This window comes from Oncorhynchus masou, unplaced genomic scaffold (genome assembly GCF_036934945.1).
Source record: "Oncorhynchus masou masou isolate Uvic2021 unplaced genomic scaffold, UVic_Omas_1.1 unplaced_scaffold_38___fragment_6___debris, whole genome shotgun sequence".
NCBI classification, from domain to species: domain Eukaryota; kingdom Metazoa; phylum Chordata; class Actinopteri; order Salmoniformes; family Salmonidae; genus Oncorhynchus; species Oncorhynchus masou.
In genome coordinates this window covers 459,376-486,180 of record NW_027016545.1, presented here as the reverse complement: position 1 = coordinate 486,180, position 26,805 = coordinate 459,376, and the positions used below count along the sequence as shown (strand labels likewise).

General features: G+C 42.6%; 1 protein-coding gene across 1 annotated transcript; it reads left to right on the top strand.

The window, feature by feature from the left end:
* Window positions 1-4,008: 4,008 nt before the first annotated feature.
* Window positions 4,009-25,848, top strand: LOC135538719 (protein disulfide-isomerase TMX3-like). Its single transcript, XM_064964625.1, has 8 exons — window positions 4,009-4,072; window positions 5,787-5,885; window positions 6,562-6,619; window positions 6,856-6,909; window positions 9,420-9,476; window positions 18,025-18,154; window positions 19,331-19,399; window positions 23,461-25,848. Exons 1-8 carry the CDS (start codon window positions 4,009-4,011, stop codon window positions 23,731-23,733), a joined length of 804 nt encoding a protein of 267 aa, XP_064820697.1. The 3' UTR covers window positions 23,734-25,848.
* The last annotated feature ends 957 nt before the right edge of the window (window positions 25,849-26,805 follow it).

The following is a 26,805-nucleotide window of genomic DNA, read 5'->3' as shown; positions in this document are numbered from 1 at the left end:
AACCAGATGGGATGGTGTATCGCTGTAGAATGCTGTGGTAGCCATGCTGGTTAAGTGAGCCTTGAATTCTAAATAAATCACTGACAGTGTCACCAGCAACGCACCTCCACATCATCACCCCTCCTCCATGTTTCACGGTTGGGAACCACACATGCGGAGATGATCCGTTCACCTACTCTGCGTCTCACAAAGACGCGGTTGGAACCAAAAATCTCAAATTCGGACTCGTCAGACAAAAGGACAGATTTCCACCGGACTCATGTCCTATACTCATGTTTCTTGTCCCAAGCAAGTTTCTTCTTCTTATTGGTGTTCGTTAGTAGTGGTTTCTTTTGGAGCAATTCGACCATGAATGCCTGATTCATGCAGTCTCCTCTGAACAGTTGTTGTTGAGATGTCTGTTACTTGAACTCTGAAGCATTTATTTGGGCTGCATTCTGAGGTGCAGTGAACTCAAATGAATTTATCCTCTGCAGCAGAGGTAACTCTTGGGTCGTCCTTTCCTGTGGCGGTCCTCGTTTCATCATAGCGCTTGATGGTTTTTGTGACTGCACTTGAAGAAACTTTCAAGAAACCTTTAAAACGTTCTCGCGATGTTCCACATTGACTTAATGTAGTGATGGACTTTCGTTTTTCTTTGCATATTTGAACCGTTCTTGCCATAATATGGACTTGGTCTTTTACCAAATAGGGTGATCTTCTGTATACCACCCCTACCTTGTCACAACAACTGATTGGCTCAAACACATTAAGAAGGAAAGAAATTCCACAAGGCACACCTGTTAATTGAAAAATATAAACCCTGTTATGAGCAGGTTTGTCCAAACTTTTTACTGGTACTGTTTATGTTTGTGTATTTGCATTTAATTTTTGTTTTATTTTACTGTCATTTCTGTCAGGCCCAGGGGAAGTGGTGGTATGTGGAGTGTTTTCTGTGCTCACAGGGAGGCTGGGTTGGGTGAATGGGATGGGAGGTTAGGGGTGGAGGATCACTTATTTTTGTTTCTTTTCCTTGTATATTGTACCTGTAACTCCCAATTAAGATACATGAAAAGGGGTCACACAAAAAGAAAAAGAACATGAGGTTGGTTTGCACTCAGGAAATTGTAGTGTTGAATATGACAATTTATCATTGCGGTTTTAATGAAGCGGGGGAGTTATGCATGCACTGTAAAATTGAAAAGAGCTCAGACTAGCTGCTTCCTGATTGTGAATGGCATTTTTTTTCTCTGAGTCATTCACCAGTGTGGTTGTATACAGAAACAAAATTGTTAGGCTAATAAGGTCGGGGGAGAGGGGGGTATTATTCATCCAGATGTCACAGTGTGAAAAGAATCCAGGCCTACACAGATAGTTGCACAGTAGAATTTGAGACCTGTGTTCGTTGTCTTGTGAATCAGAGTCTTCTAAAATGCTTAAATAACATCTTCGGTCTGATGTTGTTCATTCATAGAATGTGTGTGTCAACAAAACTGTTTTCATGTTTGTAAAACTATTCGCATGACCATTTCCTCCAGATGTTTTTAGCCACCCTGATTCACAACATGCCAGCTTTGACACAACACACCCACATGAAAAAAAGAGAGATATAGTATACTAGTCTAAACACTGTAGTATTATATAAACTATAGTGTTCACTTTACTGCTTTTGCGGACATGACTGTAGTATACTGTTTTAGTTACTGCAGTGTGTTCGCCTACGTGACTAGTATTTACTGTAGTGTTTTCGCCTACGTGACTAGTATTTACTGTAGTGTTTTTGCGGACATGACCGTAGTATATTGTAGTAACACCTTAGCTAAAATTGCACAACTACCAGACTACGCCAGTTACTGTTTGTTGAGGGGAACACCTCAACCAGAACATAAGACACACTGGTTCGTGACAGGCCACCTATTGAGTTGGTTCAACAGTTCTGAGCAATGTAACAGACCAGACAACACTTCAGTAAAAATGTACAATTTGTATTACAATTGTAACATCTAAACTTTAGGTTCTAGGCCCATTTATAGGTAAACATTTCAGAGTCAGATATAAAGAACAAGCAAAGTTTATTAACTTGACCAGGTTATAGACTACAGGGCTGATTAAGTTGAAGTGCTGACTTAGCACAGTGGCCCCCTCAAATATCATATGAATACACATTAGACATGGCTAAATGCATAGAATTGCAAGAACATTTACTGTAAAGCTTAGAGAATTAGGTGTGCTTATTTGACACACAACATGCATTAAGAGTACACCAAAGTGACTTCTTAGATCTGTTACTTCCACTAGATGGCTTTCTGAGATACAACAGTGCTTTCAGATGACCAAAAACAGTGACAAACAGTACTGCACTTCTGATGGTAGAAAATAAACGGTTAACCACTGCATTTACATAAACAATTGATATTTTAGAAACGCATATTTACTTAATTTAGACAGTCAACTGATTGGAGGGCGCTGCCAATAAACTGCCTGGACCTCCAACCAGCAAAGCCTCTCCCAACAAACCCACTGTAAACAAAAGGATATTCTTGCACTGGCTTTAGCATTTCTCCATGTGGGTTTAAGTGTAAATGTGAACTAGGAAAACAATGGAAATACATTTTAATAGGGATGCACCAATATGACTGTAACAATGTGTGCTGAGAGTCAGGAAGCAAGTTCAGGGAGTGAGTGTTTCAATAAATGAACGCAACATAATACAAAACAAGAAACAACGCACAGACATGAATAACAATAACGCCTGGGGAAGGAACCAAAGGGAGTGCCATATATATAGGGAAGGTAATCAGGGAAGTGATGAAGTCTAGGTGAGTCTGATGATGCGCAGGTGTGCGTAACAATGGTGACAGGTGTACGCCATAATGAGCAGCCTGGTGACTTAGAGGCCGGAGAGGGAGTACACGTGACAATGACATTTTTGCCCGATACCGATAGTGGCCTTTTAAGCGTTCCAGTACAGTTAAATAGTTTAAACAAAGTTTCATTTGTTCAGTTAGTAACAGATTGTTTGATAACTTGTAAATGACAAATCCATGAATGTGTTTTATCACACAACAGATATTCATGACACAAATATTACAAAGATGGTTAAGTTGTTGGTGGCTCCTCTTACTATCCAATCTTGACCGTATGGAGAAACTTAAAAATGCTTTGAAATAAATATTGGTTTTAACTAAAATGCAGTTAATCATTTTAGCTTTAGCTCCTTGAAAAATGACTGTCTCTAGGTTATGTCATAAACTGCTATAAATGGCACAACTTAACTTTTCAAATGTGCTCAACTGACTTGACTAGTAAAATGTGAGCAAATTTACAACACATCATCTCATCTTTCATTTAGGAAATAAAAAATAATAAACAATAACAAAAATGCTTTGTTTTAAATTAAATGAAAATGTTGACCTATACCAGCCACGAATAAACTAAAGAAAAGCCATTGGTCATTTTCCAATTTTAACATTTGGGGGTGGTTTTTCTTCACCTGCTCAGCTTTGTCACAAGAGAGTCTGTTTATGTTTTTGTCTACAATGTTTGAAGCTGCACTGAAAAGGCACTCGCTGTCCACACTAGTACAGGGAGCACCAAGATACTTGCACACAGCTTTAGCTAGGATGGGGAAACCGCTCTCCATCATGTAAAAAGTACTGTTCCATCTGGTGGAAATGTCTTGCTTAAGCTTTTTGTTTTCACTCCAAGCTGCTCCAGTGTTGCTTGCAGGCGGCTGTATGCCAGCTGTGAGTGTTTAACATGACCCACTATCTTCCTACCTGTTGCCACTGTGTCAGATATGCTGCGTTGGGCCAAAACACCTTTGTTCACATCCAGTTGCAGCGTGTGTGCCATGCATGGCAAACTGGCGACTCCACATTCTTCCAAATCCTTTGTCATGTTACGTTTCAAACATGTTCTCAAGTGCCATTGAAATGGCAGCAGCGATATGAGAACCAGCACATTCTTGAGTTTGCAATACGGCTTTCCTCAGTACGAAATCCTCGTTGACCCAGACTCCGCATACCCATGGGGCTGACATCGCTGGCCCGAATGTCAGTCGTGAAGCTAAAAGTAGTGACGCCCATAGCAAGTAGCTCATGTATGTGCGTTTCAACAATACTGTGTAACTCCGGTTGGGCACATCTGGGGGGAAAAGAGCACCTACTTGGTCGTGTGTACCGGGGCTCGATCAGTCGGCGAAAGCCAACATCATCCACGTTAGAGAAGGGTTGATTGTCAAGGGCAATGAATTCCATTATCTTGGCGTTAATGGATTTCAACCTTTGAATTGTCTCGCTGAAATTTTCTTACTCTTTCAAGTGGCTGCTCAACTTGAACTTGTTTAGATGTTGGAAGTGTGCACTTAGTTTTTCTCTGCTTTTGTTCTAAGTAGTTGCTGAACTTCTAGGGGTGATGCACTTTCAAATGAGTAATTAGGTTTGTGGTATTGAAAGATTTCACTTTCCCCCCTCAGGAAATAATAGCAGCACAAACGTTTTTATTTGAACCTTTATTTAACTAGGCAAGTCAGTAAAGACATTCTTATTTACAATGACGGCCTAGGAACACTGCCTTGTTCAGGTGCAGAAATACAGCTTTTTACCTTGTCAGCTCGGGGCTTCGATCGAGCAACCTTTCGGTTACTGGCCCAACGCTCTAACCACTAGGATACCTGCCGCCCTCATACGGGCCTTTTTGTTGTCTTCCTTTGAAACTTCAAAATAGATCCACAGAGCAGACATTGTGGGCTAGGTTAGGAATGCTGTGTTGTAAGTGTAGCGCTGTATTTTTTGTGGCGTCATTACATCATCTACCTACGTTATACAGGTATACACGTCAGCTTTGACATCGGTTTTGCACATCGGCGTTAAACTATACATTGAGCCGATGCCATTGTTTGGCATTTTTAGCTAATATCATCCGATTCCGATATGCTTACCAATTTATATCGTGCATCCCTACATTTTAAACTTATTTTGTATTTTTCTCAACAAATGTCTTAATGCATTGTATCTACTTTTGTGCTTGTATTTGTGCTTTATAGTATTCTACAGTATATTTCAAAATTATATCGTAAGCACTACACGATTGAGTGGGAACCTCAGAGGAAATCCATGGCATGAGCTCCCAAGAGACCGCACGTTTAAATCAGAACAGCATCGACACTGCTAGCAGAAAAGCTATCTAGCAGTCCAATCGATCTAAAAATACTAAAGTAAACATTATGTAATCAAGTGTTATAACAGTGTGCAGTATAGTATTCTGCAGTATACTACAAAAGTCTATAGTAAGCAGCAGTTCTGAAATATATCCTGCCAGACCACTTCACCTATAGACAACTATCTGGCAGAACACTGGTCCAATAGCACATCCTTACATAATAATAATAATATATATTTATTTTATATTGCGATTTTCATACAAAATCTGTAAAAAAAAATATATATAGAATAATAGTTCAGGGAGCTGCCAGTTCATAAGAAGAGGTCCTCCACAGCTGGATGATGATGCAGTTCAGTATAGGACTAGCTTGAGTAGAGGTGGTGTCGATGGTCCAGCCACAACTCCACTGTGTGGCCCTCTTTGTAGTGTCTGGATGGGTGGGAAACTGTGTGCGTGCATGCGAGCTTGTCTTCCTCACATAGCGAATATCAACAGGTAGTAAGTAAGTAATTAGTCTGACCTTCTACTTCCCAACCACGCATCGATACTCAATTGAACCATTCTCTGTAAACTGTTGTTTTCTCAATTGATCATCAATGCTTGACATTTCTCTGTTGTCTTGTTATTCTCTGTAATTGCAGAGTACGTGGACGGTGGCTTGTCTTCCTGGGTTAACAAAGAACGATTTCAGAGCTACCTGCAGATCGATGGCTTCACCCTGTATGAACTGGGAGAGACAGGTACAGTATACATTCTGTACTCTACCAACCTACTGACAAGCACAGTATAGGCCTCTTCCATAATCCTGTGCACTTGTGGCTATCTGGGTGGATTTGACAGGTGTAAGCAATTTGGTAATAGCTCCAACTCCAACGTTTTACCCTATTGCTTACACCAATCAGTCTCTGTGCACTTGTGGAGATCTGAGAGTCAAGGGGTCGATTTGGGATTGGGCCACTCCCCGTATCGCATCCTATCAGTACATTCAACATAATAACCTCAACCAAGGCTTTGTCATGTAATGCTATATGACACGCCAGCAGAGGGCGGAGTAGTTCTTACCATTTCCGACTAAGTGCTTCCTTCCTGCATCAGTCCACAAGCCTGAACACTGAACAATACATGTACACCCATCTTAAGTTGTATGGCAGTTGTTTTATGAGTCCATTTGTCTTGTTCTGATGGGCCTCTTCCCCTTCCACTGCACCTGAATAGCCTCCGCCCACTGGTTCTAGAACCACCAAGAAGTCACCAAATTAATAGAAACCTTGGTTGGTGCTTTCTTTGTTTTAGCTGCTTCTGTAGTGATGTGCTATATCTCCCCCAAAGCCTTTTATCTTCAGGCTATTGTCCTCCCGCCTTCTCTTCTGCTGTCTGTTTGTGAGTGTGATTTGTAATCCCTCTCTCCCTCTACAGGCAAATTGGTGGCGATTGCAGTCATCGACGAGAAGGACCCGACAGAGGAAAGCGGCAGGTACAAAAGAACATTGTGAAATTAAAGCCTAGTGCTGCTAGACAAATTACAATCGCACGCTTCCATGGAAACCGCTGCGGCGGCATTTAAAAACGCCCAGCTTTTTCAACTAAAGATAAGCGCTGCATTTATTGTTTGGTATGCCCACAAATTGATGCAGGTGGGTAGAGCGTCACGATGTGGACTGATGTGAACTAATGTGGTACCTTTCCCTCTTTCTTTGATTTGTCTGTTAGATTAAAGACTCTGATTCAGAGAGTGGCAAAGGAATACAGGGAGCATTTTAACAGGTAAGTGTTTGGATGGAGATGGACCATTCATATATTCATAACCATACACACACAAACTTTAGTTTTTCTGTCCTTAAATGTATTTCCATTCAAAATCCTATTTTCTCTAATCCCTAACCTTAACCCCTAACTCTAATCCTAAATCTAACCCCTAATTATAACCCTAATTTTAACCCTAAACTTAAAATAGTTTTTGTCTTCATGGTCCTTGTTTTACTATCCTTGTGGGAACATTTGGAGATTTCAGGTCCCCACGAGGTTAGAAGAACAAGTGTACACACACACACACACACACACACACACACACACACACACTTATTACAAGGGATCGCTGTGGGGAGACAGCCTAACCAGCTGTACTTCTTTGAGGACATGTCTGGTTTCATTCAGTATCAGTGGGGAGGTAAATTATGCAAAATGTCAGGCTTTCCAAAAATAGGCGCTCCTCTGGAGCTGTCAGTTGCTGCACAGTTGGGGGAACGTATTACCTCACGAGACTTTGTTCTCCTGTAAGAATACCTTATTAAACTATCACCAGTGTGAATGGAACACTACATTACAGAATGGTGCGTGCAATGGATTCATTTTGCTTTAATTAAGAAGTGATCTACCTCGCGACAAACTCGAAATGGGATTCATAAGGCTGATGCGTAAGAACACATATCAAATGCATTCACTGCAGTACAGACCCTCGTCCCATACATAGTCCTACATATTAGTGTCAATGTACAGAATCTCACCATACTTGGCACACACTCCATATTGCTCTTTCTCTTTACTAGTTAATTCACCGGTGCTGGCCCTCTAGCTAAATGAAGACGTATTATCTAAAATCTCTATGATCAAAGTGTTTCTTCTCCTCTCCAGGCAGCCACATTAGAGCTGATTGAATTTCACAGATCCCTATCATCAGTTAGACTATCTGCCACGCTATCGCGCCTTGTTTTTGAAGTCATCACACTCTCCTGATTCACAGTTAGATTATAGCCCTGTGTTTTGACACAACCTAAATGCTAGATGGCTCGTTGTAATTACGTCACACCCCCCTTGTTAGTGCCCCTTCTGGTGGGCAGACACGGAGACTGAGGCAGACACGGAGACTGAGGCAGACACGGAGACTGAGGCAGACACGGAGACTGAGGGAGACTGAGGCAGACACGGAGACTGAGGCAGACACGGAGACTGAGGCAGACACGGAGACTGAGGCAGACACGGAGACTGAGGCAGACACGGAGGGCAGGCGACTGATGCAGATAGATGTCATTTGGATGAGTGAAGCGGTGTGTGAGGGCGGTAATGAATACTGTGGCATTCAGCTCGCCCTCCATCCGCAACAGTGTGACAGAGCGATAAATGCAATCTCTGAGAGGAGACTACCCAAGGAGACGTGTCTGTGTGTGTGTTGTGTGTTATTCTCTCTGTGTGTGTTTGGGTGCTGGCTAGGTGTGTGTGTCTGTGTGCTATGGGTTGGGGGTATGTGTATTTGAGTGATTGTGAGTTAGCGTTGTGGGTCTGTTGCACAGCAGAGAGTTGAAAAGAGAGTGGGAGGGAGGTAGAGGGAGGTGAAGACAGGGGGAACGGGAGGGAGACAGCAATATTTATGCGGTTGAGTAGGGAGAGCTATGGTGATTGCTATGATGAACTGACATTTATAGACACGCTCACCACATAAAATGTGTATAATATATTCTTCCAAAAGTCTCTCACATGTACACACACACACGAACACACACTGAATTCATTCATTGAAGTCCATAAACTAGCTTACCCCTAGGTAAGAGTAATGTCTCATAATTGCTTGGTATCTTAGAATAAGAATTCAACAAGCCTCACTTCCTTCAAGTACTCAGTCTTTAGCCCAATATTATCTGACTGAGCTTCAGCCTAACCAGATTAGATCGGGTTTAATAATAGTTGAGTGTCTTCATAAACATGTCATTGATATTGGCACCGGCTGTATTGTTTGGCACCCAGGGGACAGGTGTTCCAGATGGAACCATGATTTAATATGAATGTAATATATATGTTGAGGCGGCCATAATCCGTCTCTCAGTGCAAATGACTGGGTTCTTCCCAGTTCCCTCGGCTTCTGCTGCAGACCCCTTCCATCCCTATCGCCTGCTTTCTTCCCACAATGCATCACACAAGCGCCAACACAAAACAACACAATGAGATATACAAATGGCATGCGCCAACACAGAACAACACAATGAGATACAAATGGTATTCTTCCTTCCTCTGCCTTACCGTTTTTAGGGAAATCATCCGATACTTTTTTGGACCGTGAATTTTGTGTTATTTTGCTATTACGTGCCGTTGGAGAGAGAAGGGAGTCCTTGGTTCAGTCTTCATAGGAAACTTGTGTTATAACTCTTGTTAGGATAGCAATGCTTATATGAGTTGGTCTCCTTTCATTTTGTTGGTCTTATGATGAGTTGTTTGTCATAAATGAGCTGGTTTGTATGCATGTTGTGTCTCACTTTGTTGCTCGTCTTGTTCCATCTCCCCAGAGACTTCCAGTTTGGCCACATGGATGGAAACGACTACATCAACAGCCTCATTATGGGGTGAGCGTCTCCTCCTTTTTCTCCTCCATCTCTCAGGCTTCTGTACATCCTCCCCTCCTCCCCTCTACCACCCCTTTCTTCTACCACCACCTTCCTGTCTCTTCCTCCTCCCTTCTACTGCCTCCTCCTCTCTTCCCCCTACTCCCTTCCCAGGTTTCCTAGGCTACCGCAGTAACCTCACACTGTCAGACTCCATAAAACCGCAATTTAAAGTTGGCCTCCGCTATTAAAATGCACTCTGTTGGATCCGTCAATTACCCGGGACTGACCGTCATTTGCTTTTAGTGGGCTGGGAATTGCCAGAATTACCATGAGACATAGGTGTTGATACGATATGTATTGCGATTCTCTATGTATTGCGATTTGATACTGTGATTTTAGTGCGATTCGATGTTCCAAACATATTGCTTACCATATGTCTGCTGCAGAGGGACAAGAGAGAGCCATGAGAATGAGTTTTGATCAGTCAAGTGCTAAAAACAAAATGGCTCCCTATTTAAAAAGAAGATCGAGAACAAGCTATGAAGGAAAAATACTGCCGTTTTGGTGCAGGTACAGCCAACTAGCGCAATAATATTGCGACTTTGTTAAAACGATACAATACAGTGGGGCAGAAAAGTATTTAGTCAGCCACCAATTGTACAAGTTCTCCCACTTAAAAAGATGAGAGGCCTGTAATCTTCATCATAGGTACACTTCAACTATGATAGACAAAATGAGAGAAAAAATCCAGAAAATCACATTGTAGGATTTTTAATGAATTTATTTGCAAATTATGGTGGAAAATAAGTATTTGGTCAATAACAAAAGTTTATCTCAATACTTTGTTATATACCCTTTGTTGGCAATGACAGAGGTCAAATGTTTTCTGTCAGTCTTCACAAGGTTTTCACACACTGTTGCTGGTATTTTGGCCCATTCCTCCATGCAGATCTCCTCTAGAGCAGTGATGTTTTGGGGCTGTTGCTGGGCAACACGGACTTTCAACTCCCTCCAAAGATTTTCTATGGGGTTGAGATCTGGAGACTGGCTAGGCCACTCCAGGACCTTGAAATGCTTCTTACGAAGCCACTCCTTCGTTGCCCGGGCGGTGTGTTTGGGATCATTGTCATGCTGAAAGACCCAGCCACGTTTCATCTTCAATGCCCTTGCTGATGGAAGGAGGTTTTCACTCAAAATCTCACGATACATGGCCCCATTCATTCTTTCCTTTACACGGATCAGTCGTCCTGGTCCCTTTGCAGAAAAACAGCCCCAAAGCATGATGTTTCCACCCCCATGCTTCACAGTAGGTATGGTGTTCTTTGGATGCAACTCAGCATTCTTTGTCCTCCAAACACGACGAGTTGAGTTTTTACCAAAAAGTTATATTTTGGTTTCATCTGACCATATGACATTCTCCAAATCTTCTTCTGGATCATCCAAATGCTCTCTAGCAAACTTCAGACGTGCCTGGACATGTACTGGGGACACGTCTGGCACTGCAGGATTTGAGTCCCTGGCAGTCCCTGGAGTCCCTGGCAGCGTATTGTATTACTGATGGTACGCTTTGTTACTTTGGTCCCAGCTCTCTGCAGGTCATTCACTAGGTCCCCCCGTGTGGTTCTGGGATTTTTGCCCCCCTTCTTGTGATCATTTTGACCCCACGGGGTGAGATCTTGCGTGGAGCCCCAGATCGAGGGAAATTATCTGTGGTCTTTGTATGTCTTCCATTTCCTAATAATTGCTCCCACAGTTGATTTCTTCAAACCAAGCTGCTTACCTGTTGCAGATTCAGTCTTCCCAGGCTGGTGCAGGTCTACAATTTTGCTTCTGGTGTCCTTTGACAGCTCTTTGTTCTTGGCCATAGTGGAGATTGGAGTGTGATTGTTTGAGGTTGTGGACAGGTGTCTTTTATACTGATAACAAGTTCAAACAGGTGCCATTAATACAGGTAACGAGTGGAGGACAGAAGAGCCTCTTAAAGAATACCTACAGGTCTGTGAGAGCCATAAATCTTACTTGTTTGTAGGTGACCAAATACTTATTTTCCACCATAATTTGCAAATAAATTCATAAAAAAATCCTACAATGTGATTTTCTGGATTTTCTTTCCTAATTTTGTCTGTCATGGTTGAAGTGTACCTATGATGAAAATTACAGGCCTCATCTTTTTAAGTGGGAGAACTTGCACAATTGGTGGCTGACTAAATATTTTTTTTGCCCCACTGTATATTGTAAAAAAAAAAAATATATATATATATCCCGATATGTAACTGTATCTTTTTATTTTTTTCCCCCATCACTAATGCTAGCTCCCTGCCAGGTTTACCTTGTATAGATACCGCCGTGGAGAAGGGGAGAATACACGAGTCCTATGAAGCTGGTGGATTAGAGTCTTATTGGGCCTGTGCTTTAATGGCTGTCGGAGGGAGAGCTGTGCTAATGATGCAGTAAGCCCCAGTATGGAGCTGCGTGACAGGGCTCGCTGCTGCGTTGTGTGGTGTCATGCTCTGAGAGGCCTGTGCTGCTGTTGTTCTGACACCACCACACTGTTAATTAGCCCGGACCGCCAAGCCTGGCAGGGCCAGCAGGATCACAGCGGGGCAGCGGGGGCACAGGACAGTGTGTGTGTGTGTGTGTGATGTATGCATGCAACCATGCATACATACATAATACACGGAGTATACCAAACATTAGGAACACCTTCCTAATATTGAGCTGCATCCCCCTTTGCCCTCAGAACAGCTTCAATTCATCGGGGCGTAGACTATACAAGGTATTAAAAGCTTTTCACAGGGATGCTGGCCCATGTTGACTCCAATGCTTGGAGTCAATCCAGCCAAGTTGGCTGGATGTCCTTTAGGTGCTGAACCATTCTTGATACACACAGAAAACGGTCAAAAACACAGCAGTGTTGCAGTTCTTGACACAAAACGGTGTGCCTGGCACCTACTGCCATACCCAGTTCAAAGGCACTTCCATATTTTTGTCTTGGCCATTCACCCTCTGAATGGCAGACATACACAATCCATGCCTCAATTGTCTCAAGGCTTAAAAATCCTTCTTTAACCTGTTTCCTCCCCCTTTATCTACACTGACTGAAGTGGTGACATCAATAAGGGATCATAGCTTTCGTTTGGATTCACCTGGTTTCCCTTTTTTAATATGAGTGTGACCAAAGCGTGTGTGTGGTTAGGGTTGTCATGATACCAGATTTTCCATCGCAAAAAAAGAAAACACGGAGCAGACTGAACTCGATGGTCCTTGAAAAAATGACTGATATATATATATTTTTTCAACATTATGATCCCCCAAAAACAGGTCTGCTTCATGTTTTGTTTCCTTAACATGGGAATTCGGATGAATTGCGATATTAGCATCATGACAACCCTAGTGTATGTGAAGGGGGGGTTAAATACCTCGGAATGTTATTGTTTGTGTGAGGGAGATTACAGTAAACATGCTCTTTTAATCACACCAGGGGCTTACAGAGTGTGTTTGTGATGACAGCAAATGTGTTACTGTGAATATGTCTGTGATCGAAGTACACTGTGTGTCTGTGTGTAATGCTGACACTGTGATGGGGGATTATAATAGACATACATATTAAAATGTGTATAGGGTGGGTAGTGATTACACAATTGTTTGCATGCTTGTGTATATGTGTGTGTGTGTGTGTGTGTGTGTGTGTGTGTGTGTGTGTGTGTGTGTGTGTGTCCTCTGTGATTCTTTTGGACGGCCCCGGACAGAGTTTGCCCAGGATTAATTGGCCTCCTTTGAGGAATAAAATCCCGGCCTGTCAATGGCCACTAATCCCACTCCCTTAGGAAGGCCAGGGAAATAAATCTGATGGCCTTTTATCCTCCCCTCCTTCATCACACAGATTACTGGGCTCCTTCTCTGGCAGCGAGAAGCACCCAGTCATATCTGGCAGACACACACACGTGCACACACACAGACATGTGCGCGCATGCAAGCACGCACACTCCCTAGTCCCATGTCATTTAACGTCTGAGGCTGGCTTTAGTGTTTCTGCCCGTCTGTTTGAGTATTGCATTGTGTTTGGGTGGAAACTGGAGGAGCCAGAGCCATGGCGACTCTCACACTCTCCGTAATGGCCGTTGCTATGACTGAGAGCCATTCTGCAATATGCATGCGCAAAGCAGGCAGAGTGAGAGTGGAAGTGCTGCTGAAAAGACCCAGCAGTCTGCTCTCTGAAAGGTGAATGGGCTAATCCATGTTGATTCAAAATGTCTGCCATCTGTTGGTTCTCGGCTGAATGTCAGATGGAGTACTCACATAGGGTTTGTGGGGGGGGGGGTTGTTTGTGTGTGTGTGTGTGTGCATGCACAGCTCCAGATCTCAGCCTAATGGTGGTGTAGTGGAGGGCTGTCTACAAAGCTAGTGTGTGTGCGCAGCTTGTGTGCCTAAGCTCAGCTGCGGTGTGCACAGTGATGCACAACCTGCTTTATCTCAGCTGGTCTGTGTAGTTGTGTGTGTGTGTGTGTGTGTGTGTGTGTGTGTGTGTGAGTGAGTGTGCACGCACGTGTACATTGTATCTATATGTGTGCCTTCTCTCAGTTGAGCTGTGCAGTTGTGTCTGATCTTCTGGGATACACTGTGTCTGTGTGACACTGTATATGTCACCTCAGCTGTGTGGCCACACAGTGCTGGACTCCCTCTGATTCAGTTGTCAGCTCTAATTTGTAAAGGTTCCTTTAACTGTGGCCCCATGATGCCGCCAGAGTCGCACACTGTTTGCATAAAGATCAAGATGACACTCCAAAAACTCTGCATCGCATTGCCTTTCATCCATACCAAATACCAATGCCCTCAGGAAAAGTCGAGCCGCATCGAAAAGAACTGTGTATCCCGTCTTGCCTATAAAGCTTCTTTGTTATTTTTGTTTCTTGTGCGTGATCGCGGTCAGAAGAGAATGGTCTCGTTGGACTGTTTATCTTTATCTGACCTGTGTTTAGTCCAATTTGTAAGTCGCTCTGGATAAGAGCGTCTGCTAAATGACTTAAATGTAAATGTAAATGTTTTACACTATAATCTACTATTTAATTGGCATCATGGTTGATATGCGTTCAACACCATCGTGCCCACAAAGCTCATCACTAAGCTAAGGACCGTGGGACTAAACACCTCCCTCTGCAACTGGATCCTGCATTTCTTGGCGGGCCGACCCTAGGTGGTAAGAATAGGCAACAACACATCTGCCACACTTATCCTCAACACGGGGGCCCATCAGGGATGTGTGCTCAGTCCCCTCCTGTACTCCCTATTCACCCACTACTGGGTGGCCAAGCACGACTCCAACACCATCATTAAGTTTGTTGACGACATAACGGTGGTAGGCCTGACCACCGACAACAATGAGACAGCCTATAGGGAGGAGGTCAGAGACCTGGCAGTGTGGTGCAAGGACAACAACCTCTCCCTCAACATGAGCAAGACAAAGCAGATGATTGTGGACTACAGGAAAAGGAGGGCCGCACACGCCCCCCATTCAGATCGACGGGGCTGTAGTGGAGCGGATCGAGAGCTTCAAATTCAACACACTATCATGGTCCAAACACACCAAGAAAGTAGTGAAGAGGGCACGACAATACCTTTTCCCCCTCAGGAGATTGAAAAGATTTGGCATGGGTCCCCAGATTCTCAAAAAGTTCTACAGCTGCACCATCGAGAGCACATGCTCTGGTTGCATCACTGCCTGGTATGGCAACTGCTCTGCCTCGGACCGCAAGGCACTACAGAGGGTAGTGCGAACGGCCCAGTACATCACTGGGGCCAAGCTTCCTGCCACCCAGGACCTATATACTAGGTGGTGTCAGAGGAAGGCCCAAAGAATTGTCAAAGACTCCAGTCACTGAAGTCATAGACTGTTTTCTCTGCTACTGCACGGCAAGCGGTACCGCAGCGACAGGTCTAGGTCCAAAAGGCTCCTTAACAGCTTCTACCCCCAAAACATAAGACTGCTGAACAATTTGTTTTTACACTGCTGCTACTCGCTGTTTGTCTATCCATAGTCACTTTACCCATACCTACATGTACAAATTACCTTGACTAACCTGTACCCCCGCACATTGACTCTGTACCCGTACCCCGTGCACATAGTCGCATTATAGTTATTTTGTGTTACTTCTCGTATTAAATGTTTTACTTTAGTTAGTAATTATTTTCTTAACTCTATTTTCCTAAAACTGCATTGTTGCAAGTAAGCATTTCACATTAAGGTCTACAATCATGGCCAAAAGTTTTGAGAATGGCACAAATATACATTTTCACAAAGACTGCTTCCTCAATTTTTCTGATGGCAATTTCGATATACTCCAGAATGTTATGAAGAGTGATCAGATGAATTGCAATTAATTGCAAAGTCCATCTTTGCCATGCAAATGAACTGAATCCCCCAAAATCAATTCCACTGCATTTCAGCCCTGCCACAAAAGGACCAGCTGTCATCATGTCAGTGATTCTCTCAAGATTACCTTTAAAATGGTAAAAGATACATGTATGTTTGAGGAATTTTAATTATGATATTTCTGTTGTTTGAATTTGGCGCTCTGCACTTTCACTGGCTGTTGTCATATCAATCCCGTTAACTTCTTAGGGCTGCAATCCCGTTAACACAGGTGTGAGTGTTGACGATGACAAGGCTGGAGATCACTCTGTCATGCTGATTGAGTTCAAATAACAGACTGAAAGCTTCAAAAGGAGGGTGGTGCTTGGAGTCATTGTTCTTCCTCTGTCAACCATGGTTGCCTGCAAGGAAACATGTGCCGTCGTCATCATGCTTTGCACAAAAAGGGCTTCACAGGCAAGGATATTGCTGCAAGTAAGATTGCACCTAAATCGGATCATCAAGAACTTCAAGAAGAGCGGTTCAATTGTTGTGAAGAAGGCTTCAGGGCACCCAAGAAAGTACAGCAGGCGCCAGGACTGTCTCCTAAAGTTGATTCAGCTGCGGGATCGGGGCATCACCAGTACAGAGCTTGCTCAGGAATGGCAGCAGGCAGGTGTGAGTGCATCTGCATACACAGTGAGGCGAAGACTTTTGGAGGATGGTGTCAAAAAGGGCAGCAAAGAAGCCACTTCTCTCCAGGAAAAATATTCTGCAAAAGGTACAGGGATTGGACTGCTGAGGACTGGGGTAAAGTCATTTTCTCTGATGAGTCCCCTTTCCGATTGTTTGGGGCATCTGGAAAAAAGCTAGTCCGGAGAAGACAAGGTGAGCGCTACCATCAGTCCTTTGTCATGCATCCTGAGACCATTCATTTGTGGGGTTGCTTCTCAGCCAAGGGAGTGGGCCCACTCACAATTTTTCCTAAGAACACAGCCATGAATAAAGAATGGTACCAACACATCCTCCGAGAGCATCTTCTCCCAACCATCCAGGAACAGTTTGGTGACGAACAATGCCTTTTCCAGCATGATGGCGCACCTTGCCATAAGGCAAAAGTGATAACTAAGTGGCTCGGGGAACAAAACATCAATATGTTTGGGTCCATGGCCAGGAAACTCCCCAGACCTTAATCCCATTGAAAACCTTTGGTCAATCCTCAAGAGGTGGGTGGACAAACAAAAACCCACAAATTCTGACAAACTCCAAGCATTGATTATACAAGAATGGGCTGCCATCAGTCAGAATGTGGCACAGAAGTTAATTGACAGCATGCCAGGGAGGTTTGCAGAGGTCTTGAAAAAGTAGGTTCAACACGGCAAATATTGACTCTTTGCATCAACTTCATGTAATTGTCAATAAAAGCCTTTGACACTTATGAAATGCTTGTAATTATACTTCAGTATTCCATAGTAACATCTGACAAAAAATATGTAAAGACACTGAAGCAGCAAACTTTGTGAAAATTAATATTTGTGTCATTCTCAACTTTTTGCCACGACTACACCTGTTGTATTTGGCGCATGTGACAAACAAAATGGGATTTGATTTGATAGAGGTAGTGAGTGTGCTTAAAATAGAGAGTGCTCACCCCTGACCTCCCACTGGCCAAAGGCCTCCTGCCTTCTGTAGCCCTGTAATCACAGTCACCTGTTGTATTCGGCGCATGTAATAAGTGCGGCCCTGAGTTTTCTCAGGTCAGCTCACATGGTCAGAAAAACTCCTGGCCATATGTAATATGGGTAGAGGGATATTCTGCAGTATAGAAAAATAGAAATCTTTTACATTCCAGTGTCTCGGAATAGGTGTTGGAGGTCAAATCTGAAAACCTAGGGGTCAAATTGGGACATGTGAGCATAGATTGCAGTGTACATCGCCGAGTCCGTGGTCGAGTGCTAATGCTCCAGGCTTAAAGGCATATACTGCTCTCCTCACCATAGACTGGGGTTCAATCCCTGCTCCAACCTTCCAATATATTTCTCCCACCTGCCTGTACCTCAATCCTTCCACTGCTAAAATGATTGCAGTCGAACGATTGCAATCATCCTTTATTGAGATTGACATTTTGCTGCATAGTTTATCTTCTGAATTGGTTATCTGCCATATTTCTGTGACCTTTTTTAGAGTGATAATCTCCTCTTTCTCTCTCCCCCACAGAGAGGTGTCGGTGCCGTCCATCATCATCCTCAACACGTCTAATGAGCAGTACTTCCTGCCCAGCGAGCCCGTGGAGACCCTGGAGCAGCTGGTTCACTTCATCAACAGTGTTCTAGACGGCTCCGCTCAGGTCCATAACTCCACTCTTCTCTGACTCCCCTCCGCCATTTTGGCTACAGCTGGTTTTCTTTTCCCTTCCCCTATTTATTTGACCATTCTGCAACAAAAAGCTCAAATTGTTTGTGCAGCTGTCCAGGGTTTGTTTAGTCTTTATTTATCCAGGGAATTCCAATGAGACTGGATGGACACTTTGGCAATATCCTTTATTGAGATTGACATTTATGTTGCATTGTTTTTCTTCTATGTAGCCTTTCTGCCATTACTCGGGCTCCTAAATATTTATTTACAGTGTCAGTATTTGGCATATAATATATTCCAGTATCAGTATTTGGCATTATAATATACTATACTCAATGATTTATATGTACACTAGATGACATATGGGGGGCCCTGTGTTGAAGCCACCATGCCTCCATCTTGGCACCCCCCCTACCGTTGTAAAATAATGAATAATAATTGTTTGGAAGCTATAGAAATGCATTTTATACATTTTTTTCCCCTATTCATTCTATTAGAGACACCTTAATGCATACTTTTAAATTATATTCTGTGAGCTAAACATACATGTAAAAAATGTTTTAATTCCTTAAAGTATAATATTTAGAGAGAACTTCTATAACTATCCCCACTACAACAACCAAATACATAAAGACATGTAATTTTGTCGTTGAAACATGTAATTTAAATACTATAGGTTTCCATTAATTCCTATGGAGGACTGCTCCTACTGGGTTGTGCCGATATGGCCAACCGATGGCTTTAAAGCCTCTCAATGGCCAATACATAGGATCAGCAATCAGGGGTTTCTATACATCATTGAATCCACTAAATGGCAGCTGGAAAAAGTGACATCCTTTCCCCCTCTTGTTTATTATAAATTCACAGATTAATTCAACTGTAATCCAAACACACCGGAAGTCCTTCTCTTTCCCAGAGCGTTCAGCGGGTTTTTTTTCGCCTGGCAAAACAAACCAAAACCCCACCAAGTAAACAGCAGTGGAGAGTAAGAACCCTGTTCTGTTCCCCAGGCTCGTGCCAGCCCAGCCAGCTCACCTCATGGCTGCTATGCTGTCAAAGACTCTAATGAGGAAGCGCTGGCAGGCGGATCTCTCTCTCTCACTCACATTCCAGTCTCCACAGTGCTCCACTCTAACACCACATCCTCTGTCTGTGTGTTTCCCCTCAGGCCCAGGGAGGAGACGGCATGTTCCAGAGGGTCAAACGAGTGGCCTTCGATGCCAAGTCCACCATTATGGTGAGTGGCTGGGCACAATCAGCATTAGGCAAATAGCAGGGGGAAATGGGAAAACAGGATGATTGAGGGAGGATAAATTAGCCATGTATGCAGCATAGGTTAAATGTATGCTGTCGTGATGTCTCCATCAAAACAATTAAGAAAAAACAACATTTGGTTGCCGTTTTTCATTTGAATAATATTTATCATTATATTTTCTGAATAACAAGTAGAATATGGAGGGAAATAGCCCTCTGTACAATAACCTGTGTAGCTAGCTACAGTATGTGTTAGTGATGCACCGATATTACATTTTTATCCAATATTTTCCTTGCCAAAAAACCTGATGCCGATAACCAATATCTACAATTTTAGCGGCCTTTTAAGCATTCTAGTACAGTTAAATAGTTAACACACACAAATGGACGCACATGGACACACAAAACCTATTTCTTTCACTTACTTGCTGTGCTGTTTCGCTGTTCAGTCGTTTCATTCTCAACCAGGATTTCTATGGGATTTCTATGGAACGCCGTTTGGGTATTTGCATGTATTTGCTATTTGACATGTCAAATAACACATCTGTTTCAGTAGCTGTAGTTAGCTAGCTAACTATATACTTGGTGTCATCTAAAATAACCCTAATTCATAAGACTGCTCTTATTTGATTAATGGTGGGCGAACGCATCTATGTGAAGCTAGCCACAATAAGGATTAGCCACAATAGTGGACTTTGCGGTTAGCCTTCAAAATGAAAGTATGGCATATTCTACTATTTGTATTCATTTGCATTACTGTCAATGACGTTCTTTTATTTTTAAGGCAAACTGCAAATTCCACTATTGTGACTAATCCTTATTGTGGATAGCTTCACAACACATAACCCGGTGTGGTCGAGCGTCACTAGCCAGATTATAACGTTAGCTTTGGACAACAGGGATAAGTTGCTGACTAGCTAGTTATTTTCATGAACTGAAGTTCAATTTCAATAGGCGAACAACAAGTGGCAAGCTAGCTAATACTTACTCACAAGGATTCCTAAATCATTGTTAAGAATAATGAAAATGGCTGCAGGTTCTTCTTGTCATTGTTTTCAGGCTGGTTGTATTGATGCTAGCTAGGTTCCAAGCTAAAGCTAGCTACCCCAGAAGATGCGGTCAAATAAATTATGCTTTATTACCGACGCGATATTGTAAACACATCGTTCGTGGCCGAGGTTGACTTTTTTGTACAGCGTTGACAGTGGTACTGTATCTTTTTTGACACACAAAGACCAAAACGGCATTCCATCGTATGTATGTGGTGACGTTAATAGCAGTGACGCTATTACTGTGTAACTCCGGTAGGGCAACGTCTGAAAAATAGCGCACTTGGTAATGTGTACCGGTGCTCGACCAGTTGGCGAAAGCCAACATCACCCACGACAAAGAACGGTTGATTGTCAAGGGCAATGAATTCCATTATCTTGGCTTTAATGGATTCCGCCTTTGATTTGTCTCGCTGAAATGTTGTTACTCTTTCAAATGACTGCTGACTTGTTGACTGCTCGATCCACACATTATACATTGTGGGCTAGTTTAGGAATGCTGTGTTGCACGTATAGCAACATTTTACGTGCCGTCATTATTCAAATCAAATGTAATTTGTCACATACACATGGTTAGCAGATGTTAATGCGAGTGTAGCGAAATGCTTGCATTACGTCATGTACCTTTGTTATATAGATAGGTATGCACGTCAGCGTTGACATCGGTTAAACTAGACTTGGGCCGATACCAATGTTGGCATTTTTAGCTAATATCGGTCGATTCCAATATGTTCACCGATATATCGTGCATCCCTAGTATGTGTCTTAATGCCCACTATTATTCCCCTGATAGTTACCAGTATGACAAGGAGATGACTCGTCAATAGAAGAGGAGTGGTGTATTGAAAAAGGAAGTTGCAACCGTGACAGAGAGAAAAGATGACAGAAAGAGAGGGAAGGGAATGAGGAAGGATAGAGAATAAATCTTTCTTTGAACTGTTGGAGCTGTTCTTATAGTACAATTAGACACTACACTACCACTTTCACACTCCATCCCCAGGTGACAGAACCAACTGGGTCAGGTGTTGTGCTCTGTCAGGAAGTTTTGTTAAGTGTTGATTGTGCACAGGTGTGGGTAATCAGTCAGTGTGGCAGCTTGCATAGCCGTGAGGCTGCTGCAGTTTGAGGGCCATTTGGGCCTTTGGTTTGAATAGTTATTTTTTGGGCATGCCTTTTTGTAGTTTCCTTGTTTGTGTTTAGATTTTTTTTGTCACCACTTTGAACATCCATAACTTGTTTGAGCTGGCCGACAAAGGAATCAAGACTGAGCTAGCCCTGGACCCAAGTAAGGTTGCTGTCTCCTGGGCAGATGCATACATCACGGTCCGCACACATCAAATCAGGTTATAGCTAGGCCTAGCACCCCTAGACTTAGCGAGTGTAGTAAAGTCAGTAGGTTAGCTAGTTGATTGTGATATGAATGAAAATGGGATGTAGTAGCGTAATGCTATTCAGAAAGTAGACTATACCCGAACCAAGAATAAACCTTAAAGGTGCCCTGAAATGGAAAAGAAAATGATAGATTAGATTGAGAAAAATGCTAATATAGCAAAAAATATAAATTGATGAAAAATTGTCACGGGGGGGGGGGGGAATCATTGCTTTTTTTTTTGCCTAAAATTACCATTTTGAAATGTTGTATAGAAGTTTCACAGTTGTTGTTTTTTTGTGTGAAGTTCAAGCATGCCTCACTAAAATCTGTAATGGGAAAGAAGGATGCCATTATTTTTTATTGTGAAGCACTCAGTTGTTTCTTTTGAGTAGTGCCCCTGCTAGCCTTGGTCACTCACAGTGAACAAGATGAGCAAGCAGCCATCACCTTGCCCTCTGAGTGCACACAAACACACATCACTGCAAGGAAGCAACGGTCCGCATTAGACCCAATGACTCATGATGCTGCGTGAGTTAGCATAGCACATCCATCTTTAGCATTACACACGCCTGGCAATTACCATCCCTCTTCTTCCCCTGGCGTTGTCGGCAGGATTTCTCTTCCTTTCCTTCCTGGATGACAGCAGCCTTTGACCGAATGTCTTGCCTCTCGGCACATTGTCTCCCCTGCTACCCGCTCTATTAAGGCCCAATGATTCACTGCCACTCATCCATATTTTAGAGGAAGACATTGTGCGTCACTGGAGTAGTGCCCTGAGCTCATCTGTGCCCATAGGTGAGGCTAATTTAGGTTGGTTTATAAGGGAATGCTGAGCAAAGAGGGCAAATTATACAGAGTCATATTTGAGGTTCCTGGGGTTGTGTGTGTGACTGTGAGGGCCGTTTAGCTTGGTTTAGAAGGGAAAACTGAGCCAGGCAAGCGTAAAAAGTGCATGTTAGGTAATGATATGTTTGGCATTGAATATTTGTTTATGTTTTGGGCTTATAGAGGGCATTGTTAGGATCTAATTATCAGAGTAAAAAACTCAACGGATGCTATGAAAGCTTAACCAAGTTTAATTCTTCCCAGAGGATCAATACAGCAGAATTAGACAAAACATGTTTCCACCACAAGTATATGTACTCCAATTTAGGCACTCCTCCTTCACTCCAATCCTTACATCTTTTATGGTTCGACAGGAAGACGAAGTGATGGGGTAATAAACCGTCCCTTCTCCCTTAAGGTGATCTGACCTGACCTCAAACCCTTTGATGTCTAACCCAAAGATCTCCACCCATTGCAATCATGTGACTGCCTCCCGGTTACCCAGCACATTCCAAAGCCATCTGGCTCTTACAGATAACAATTAACTTCTGATGAAAAAAACATTCTATCACCCCTCAGATACCATAGTCTTACTTCTGATGTATCATGTCTCTAGGATAGCAATGTTCCAAGTTTAACCCAGAATCCAACAGCATAAATATATTTTACTCTTTCCACTGTTCCACCCTACCTTCTGTCCACCACTGCCAAACCTCCTCTCTCTTTCTCTCTCTATCAATCTCTCCATCTCTGCCAATCTCTTCTTCTTTTCCCCCAATCACCCCTCCCTCCTCTCAGTCTGTGTTTCGCAGCTCCCCAGTGCTAGGCTGTTTCCTGTTTGGTCTGCCACTGGGCGTGATCAGCCTGATGTGCTATGGCATCTGCACAGCCGAGTCAGACGATGGCCAGGAGGACATGGAGCTCATGAAGAGGGACGATGAGGAGGAGGAGGACGACGAGGAGGACGAGCCTCGACAGGCCCCCGGGGAGCTGGAGGGCCCCGAGGAGGATGGAGAGAATGAGGAAGAGGAGGAGCAGGAAAAGAACCCGGACGACAAGAAAGCAGATTAATGCCAAGGGTAGTGGAGGCGGAGAAACAGGCCTAGTGACATACACGGAACTCAGACACATATCAACAATGTGTTGTTTTATATATTTTTCATCTTTATCATCCTCCTCCCCCCTGCCCAACTGTTTTATTTTCGCAGACTGTTTTTTTTATTGCTATTGTATCTTATTAGTCAGTTAGGTCAGCCGCTAGGCAACGCACTAAAAAAAATCATGTCCTTTATTAAATTAGCCTTTTGGAAATGGAATTACAAAGATTAGTCATTGATAAGTGTTGCAGAGAAGAAAGGAAGGAAATAAGCCACATTTTAGCTAAATGTATTATTATAATTTCTTATACAACCACTACACAGAGTCATTCCATACTTTGAATCAGGTAGCATTTGTGTAAGATAAAAAGGTGACCCATTTTTCCTGTGTCCAATGGCACTGAAATATTTGATATTGATTTATACACTATGTTCTGTTGGAACTTAGAATTCCCAAAGCCCCCCCCCCCCGCTGAATGTTGCAATTCACCCATAGTCGACTGCAGAGGAAGTGCCCTTGAAGGAAAATTTGCCATAAAATGAATACTCATGCTTTTCAAATGGAATCTCACGTTTGTAACTCCAGACACTTATTCATAGAACAGTGTACAACAGTGGAAATGATGCAAACAATCACAGAGCCCACAATCTGGATAATGTAAGGTTGGAAGGGATGTCTGGCTTATTTACCCTGCTGTAGTTTTAAATAGACACACTGTACAGTAAGTTGTTTTTTCTCTATTTTAGATGGCCAATGGATCATGTAATGGGAGACAGGCTTAATGACATCACTATGGGTTGTGCATCTGAAATGGCACCCTATTCCATATATAGTGCACTACTTTTGACCAGCCTGGCCAAAAGTAGTGCACTATATAGGGAATAGGGTGCCATTTCAGATGCAAACATGGAATGGTTAAACACTTGAAGACAATGGCTGATCAGATCCAAAATGGTGGCTCTTTGCTCTCCTCTGAAAGATCTTCACCACCTGTTGTCCATCACTAGTTCTGGTAGGCTATGTTTCTGGGAAGGAAATGGTATCAGATTGCATACAAATGCACTGAGATTACAATACAATTCAGTGTGAGTTTACTCAATGCACTGACAAAATCCTGTTGGGAGTTTTTACAGTACTTAATGACAGTACATTGCAATAAAAGGGTCATGTGGCGTTTAAAGGGGTACACTGTCGTTTATATTCTTAGTCCTACATAAGCATTGCATGACAAACAATGTATATGATATGACCTACGGTTGATGAACAATGCCAGATCAACTACTACAACGGTTTATCTTATGGATACATGGCATACTGATGTTAATGAAATGTTAGATCAAGGTCATATAAGTATTACGAAAAACATGATCTCCAGCCCTCTCGTTAAGTTACCCAGTGAAACTATTATATTACATAACAATTGTTACGTTTCTGTTCAATTTTTTTCTTTAGCGGATTTCATAGACGTGTTGATAGTTTAGAAACAAAACCGACACGTGCGCGACTATAGGGCAAAACAGATTGTGTTAGATTGATGACAAAATGTTATATATTTAGTCTCCAATGTTTATCGAAAACAATACATTTGCACAATGAGCACTTATCTCAAATAGATCATTACAGTTGTTAGTTGGCTAGCAAATTTGAGCCATATTAGCATAGACATGACTTCAGTCTAAGCACCTCAAAAACAAGACATGGTATCAAGAACAAGATAAAACTATCTACCTACGATTCCCCACATGGTAGATTCTTGTCATTGTTGCTAGCTATCTGGCCATCCAGAATTACACAACACACTGCCCCATTGAAGCGCGCGCATCGTTTTCGTGACGTCAGCTAAAACACCTATTGTGCTTGTGTGTAGCGTTTAGTTGACAAAATTAGGCACCCGAACCCAAGTACTAATCTTGGTTTTCAGAAGACAACTGTGAAACTGCACTATGGAAACCAACATGCCCTTGCCTTGCATTCTGGTCATTGTAGTTGCCTACCATTCTCTGCCAAACTTTGCTCATTGGGTTTGAATTGAGATTGTCACACTTTATTACTGGTTTGAAATAAAGATTGTCCTCTTTTTCTTGTTGACTTGACGCCTGTTTGTTCTTCACTGAAACACTGTTACGTATACTTCAGAGGAGGCTGGTGGGGGAGCCATAGGAGGACGGGCTCATTGTAATGGCTGGAATGGAATAAATGGAACAATCAAACGTGGTTTCCAAATGTTTGATGTGTTTGATAACTTTACATTTATTCCATTCCAGCTATTACAATGAGCCTGCCCTCCTACACATGTAATACTCTCCCTCCATCTCCCTCTCATTCAATCTCCCTATATATTTTTTATATCCACCTTCCACACTTATTTTCCCTGTTCTTTGCTATTATAATGTAATTCTAGGTAGACACATCTACTCAATTATTGCTGATATAATCAACTTTGGGAGATCTACGTCTGGCAGAGGCTAATTGCATTACTTTCAATGCAAAACTAATTTATTTCCTTTCCCGAGGGAACAACAATGTACAAAAGTCAAACTCCCAAGACTTGACTCCAGAAAATGAAAAGGCACCTCATACATTCAACAGGAAAACATGTAAAGCCCCCATGCAAAAGGAGTTGGAAATATAAAACTCAAAATACATTGCATTTTCCCCTCAGATGAGTGCGGTTTGTTTTTCCAGGTCTGATTTAAAGGAGAAGACAACATTTTCCTTTGGGTTGTCATTAGATGGATGAATTACGACCAGAATGGGAGATAATAACCACTAGAATCAGTGCCATTGTGTGTTGCTCATGAAAAAAGTAATTCATCGCTCAATTACCTCGCCCTATAGCGAGAACGCGTTTCATTGTGTGTTAAATGAAGGAGGCGAGCTCGCTGTCTCTAACTACCCTTGCAAAGACTTTCACAAAACCGACAATCTAAATCACTGGACAAGGGTGATTACGTTTCGGCGTCAGTTTCTTACATATGCTGCATGTTTAAATAGCAAACAAATAAGGCCGGACAAAGTTGATTTACTGTTTAACGGATGCCCCGC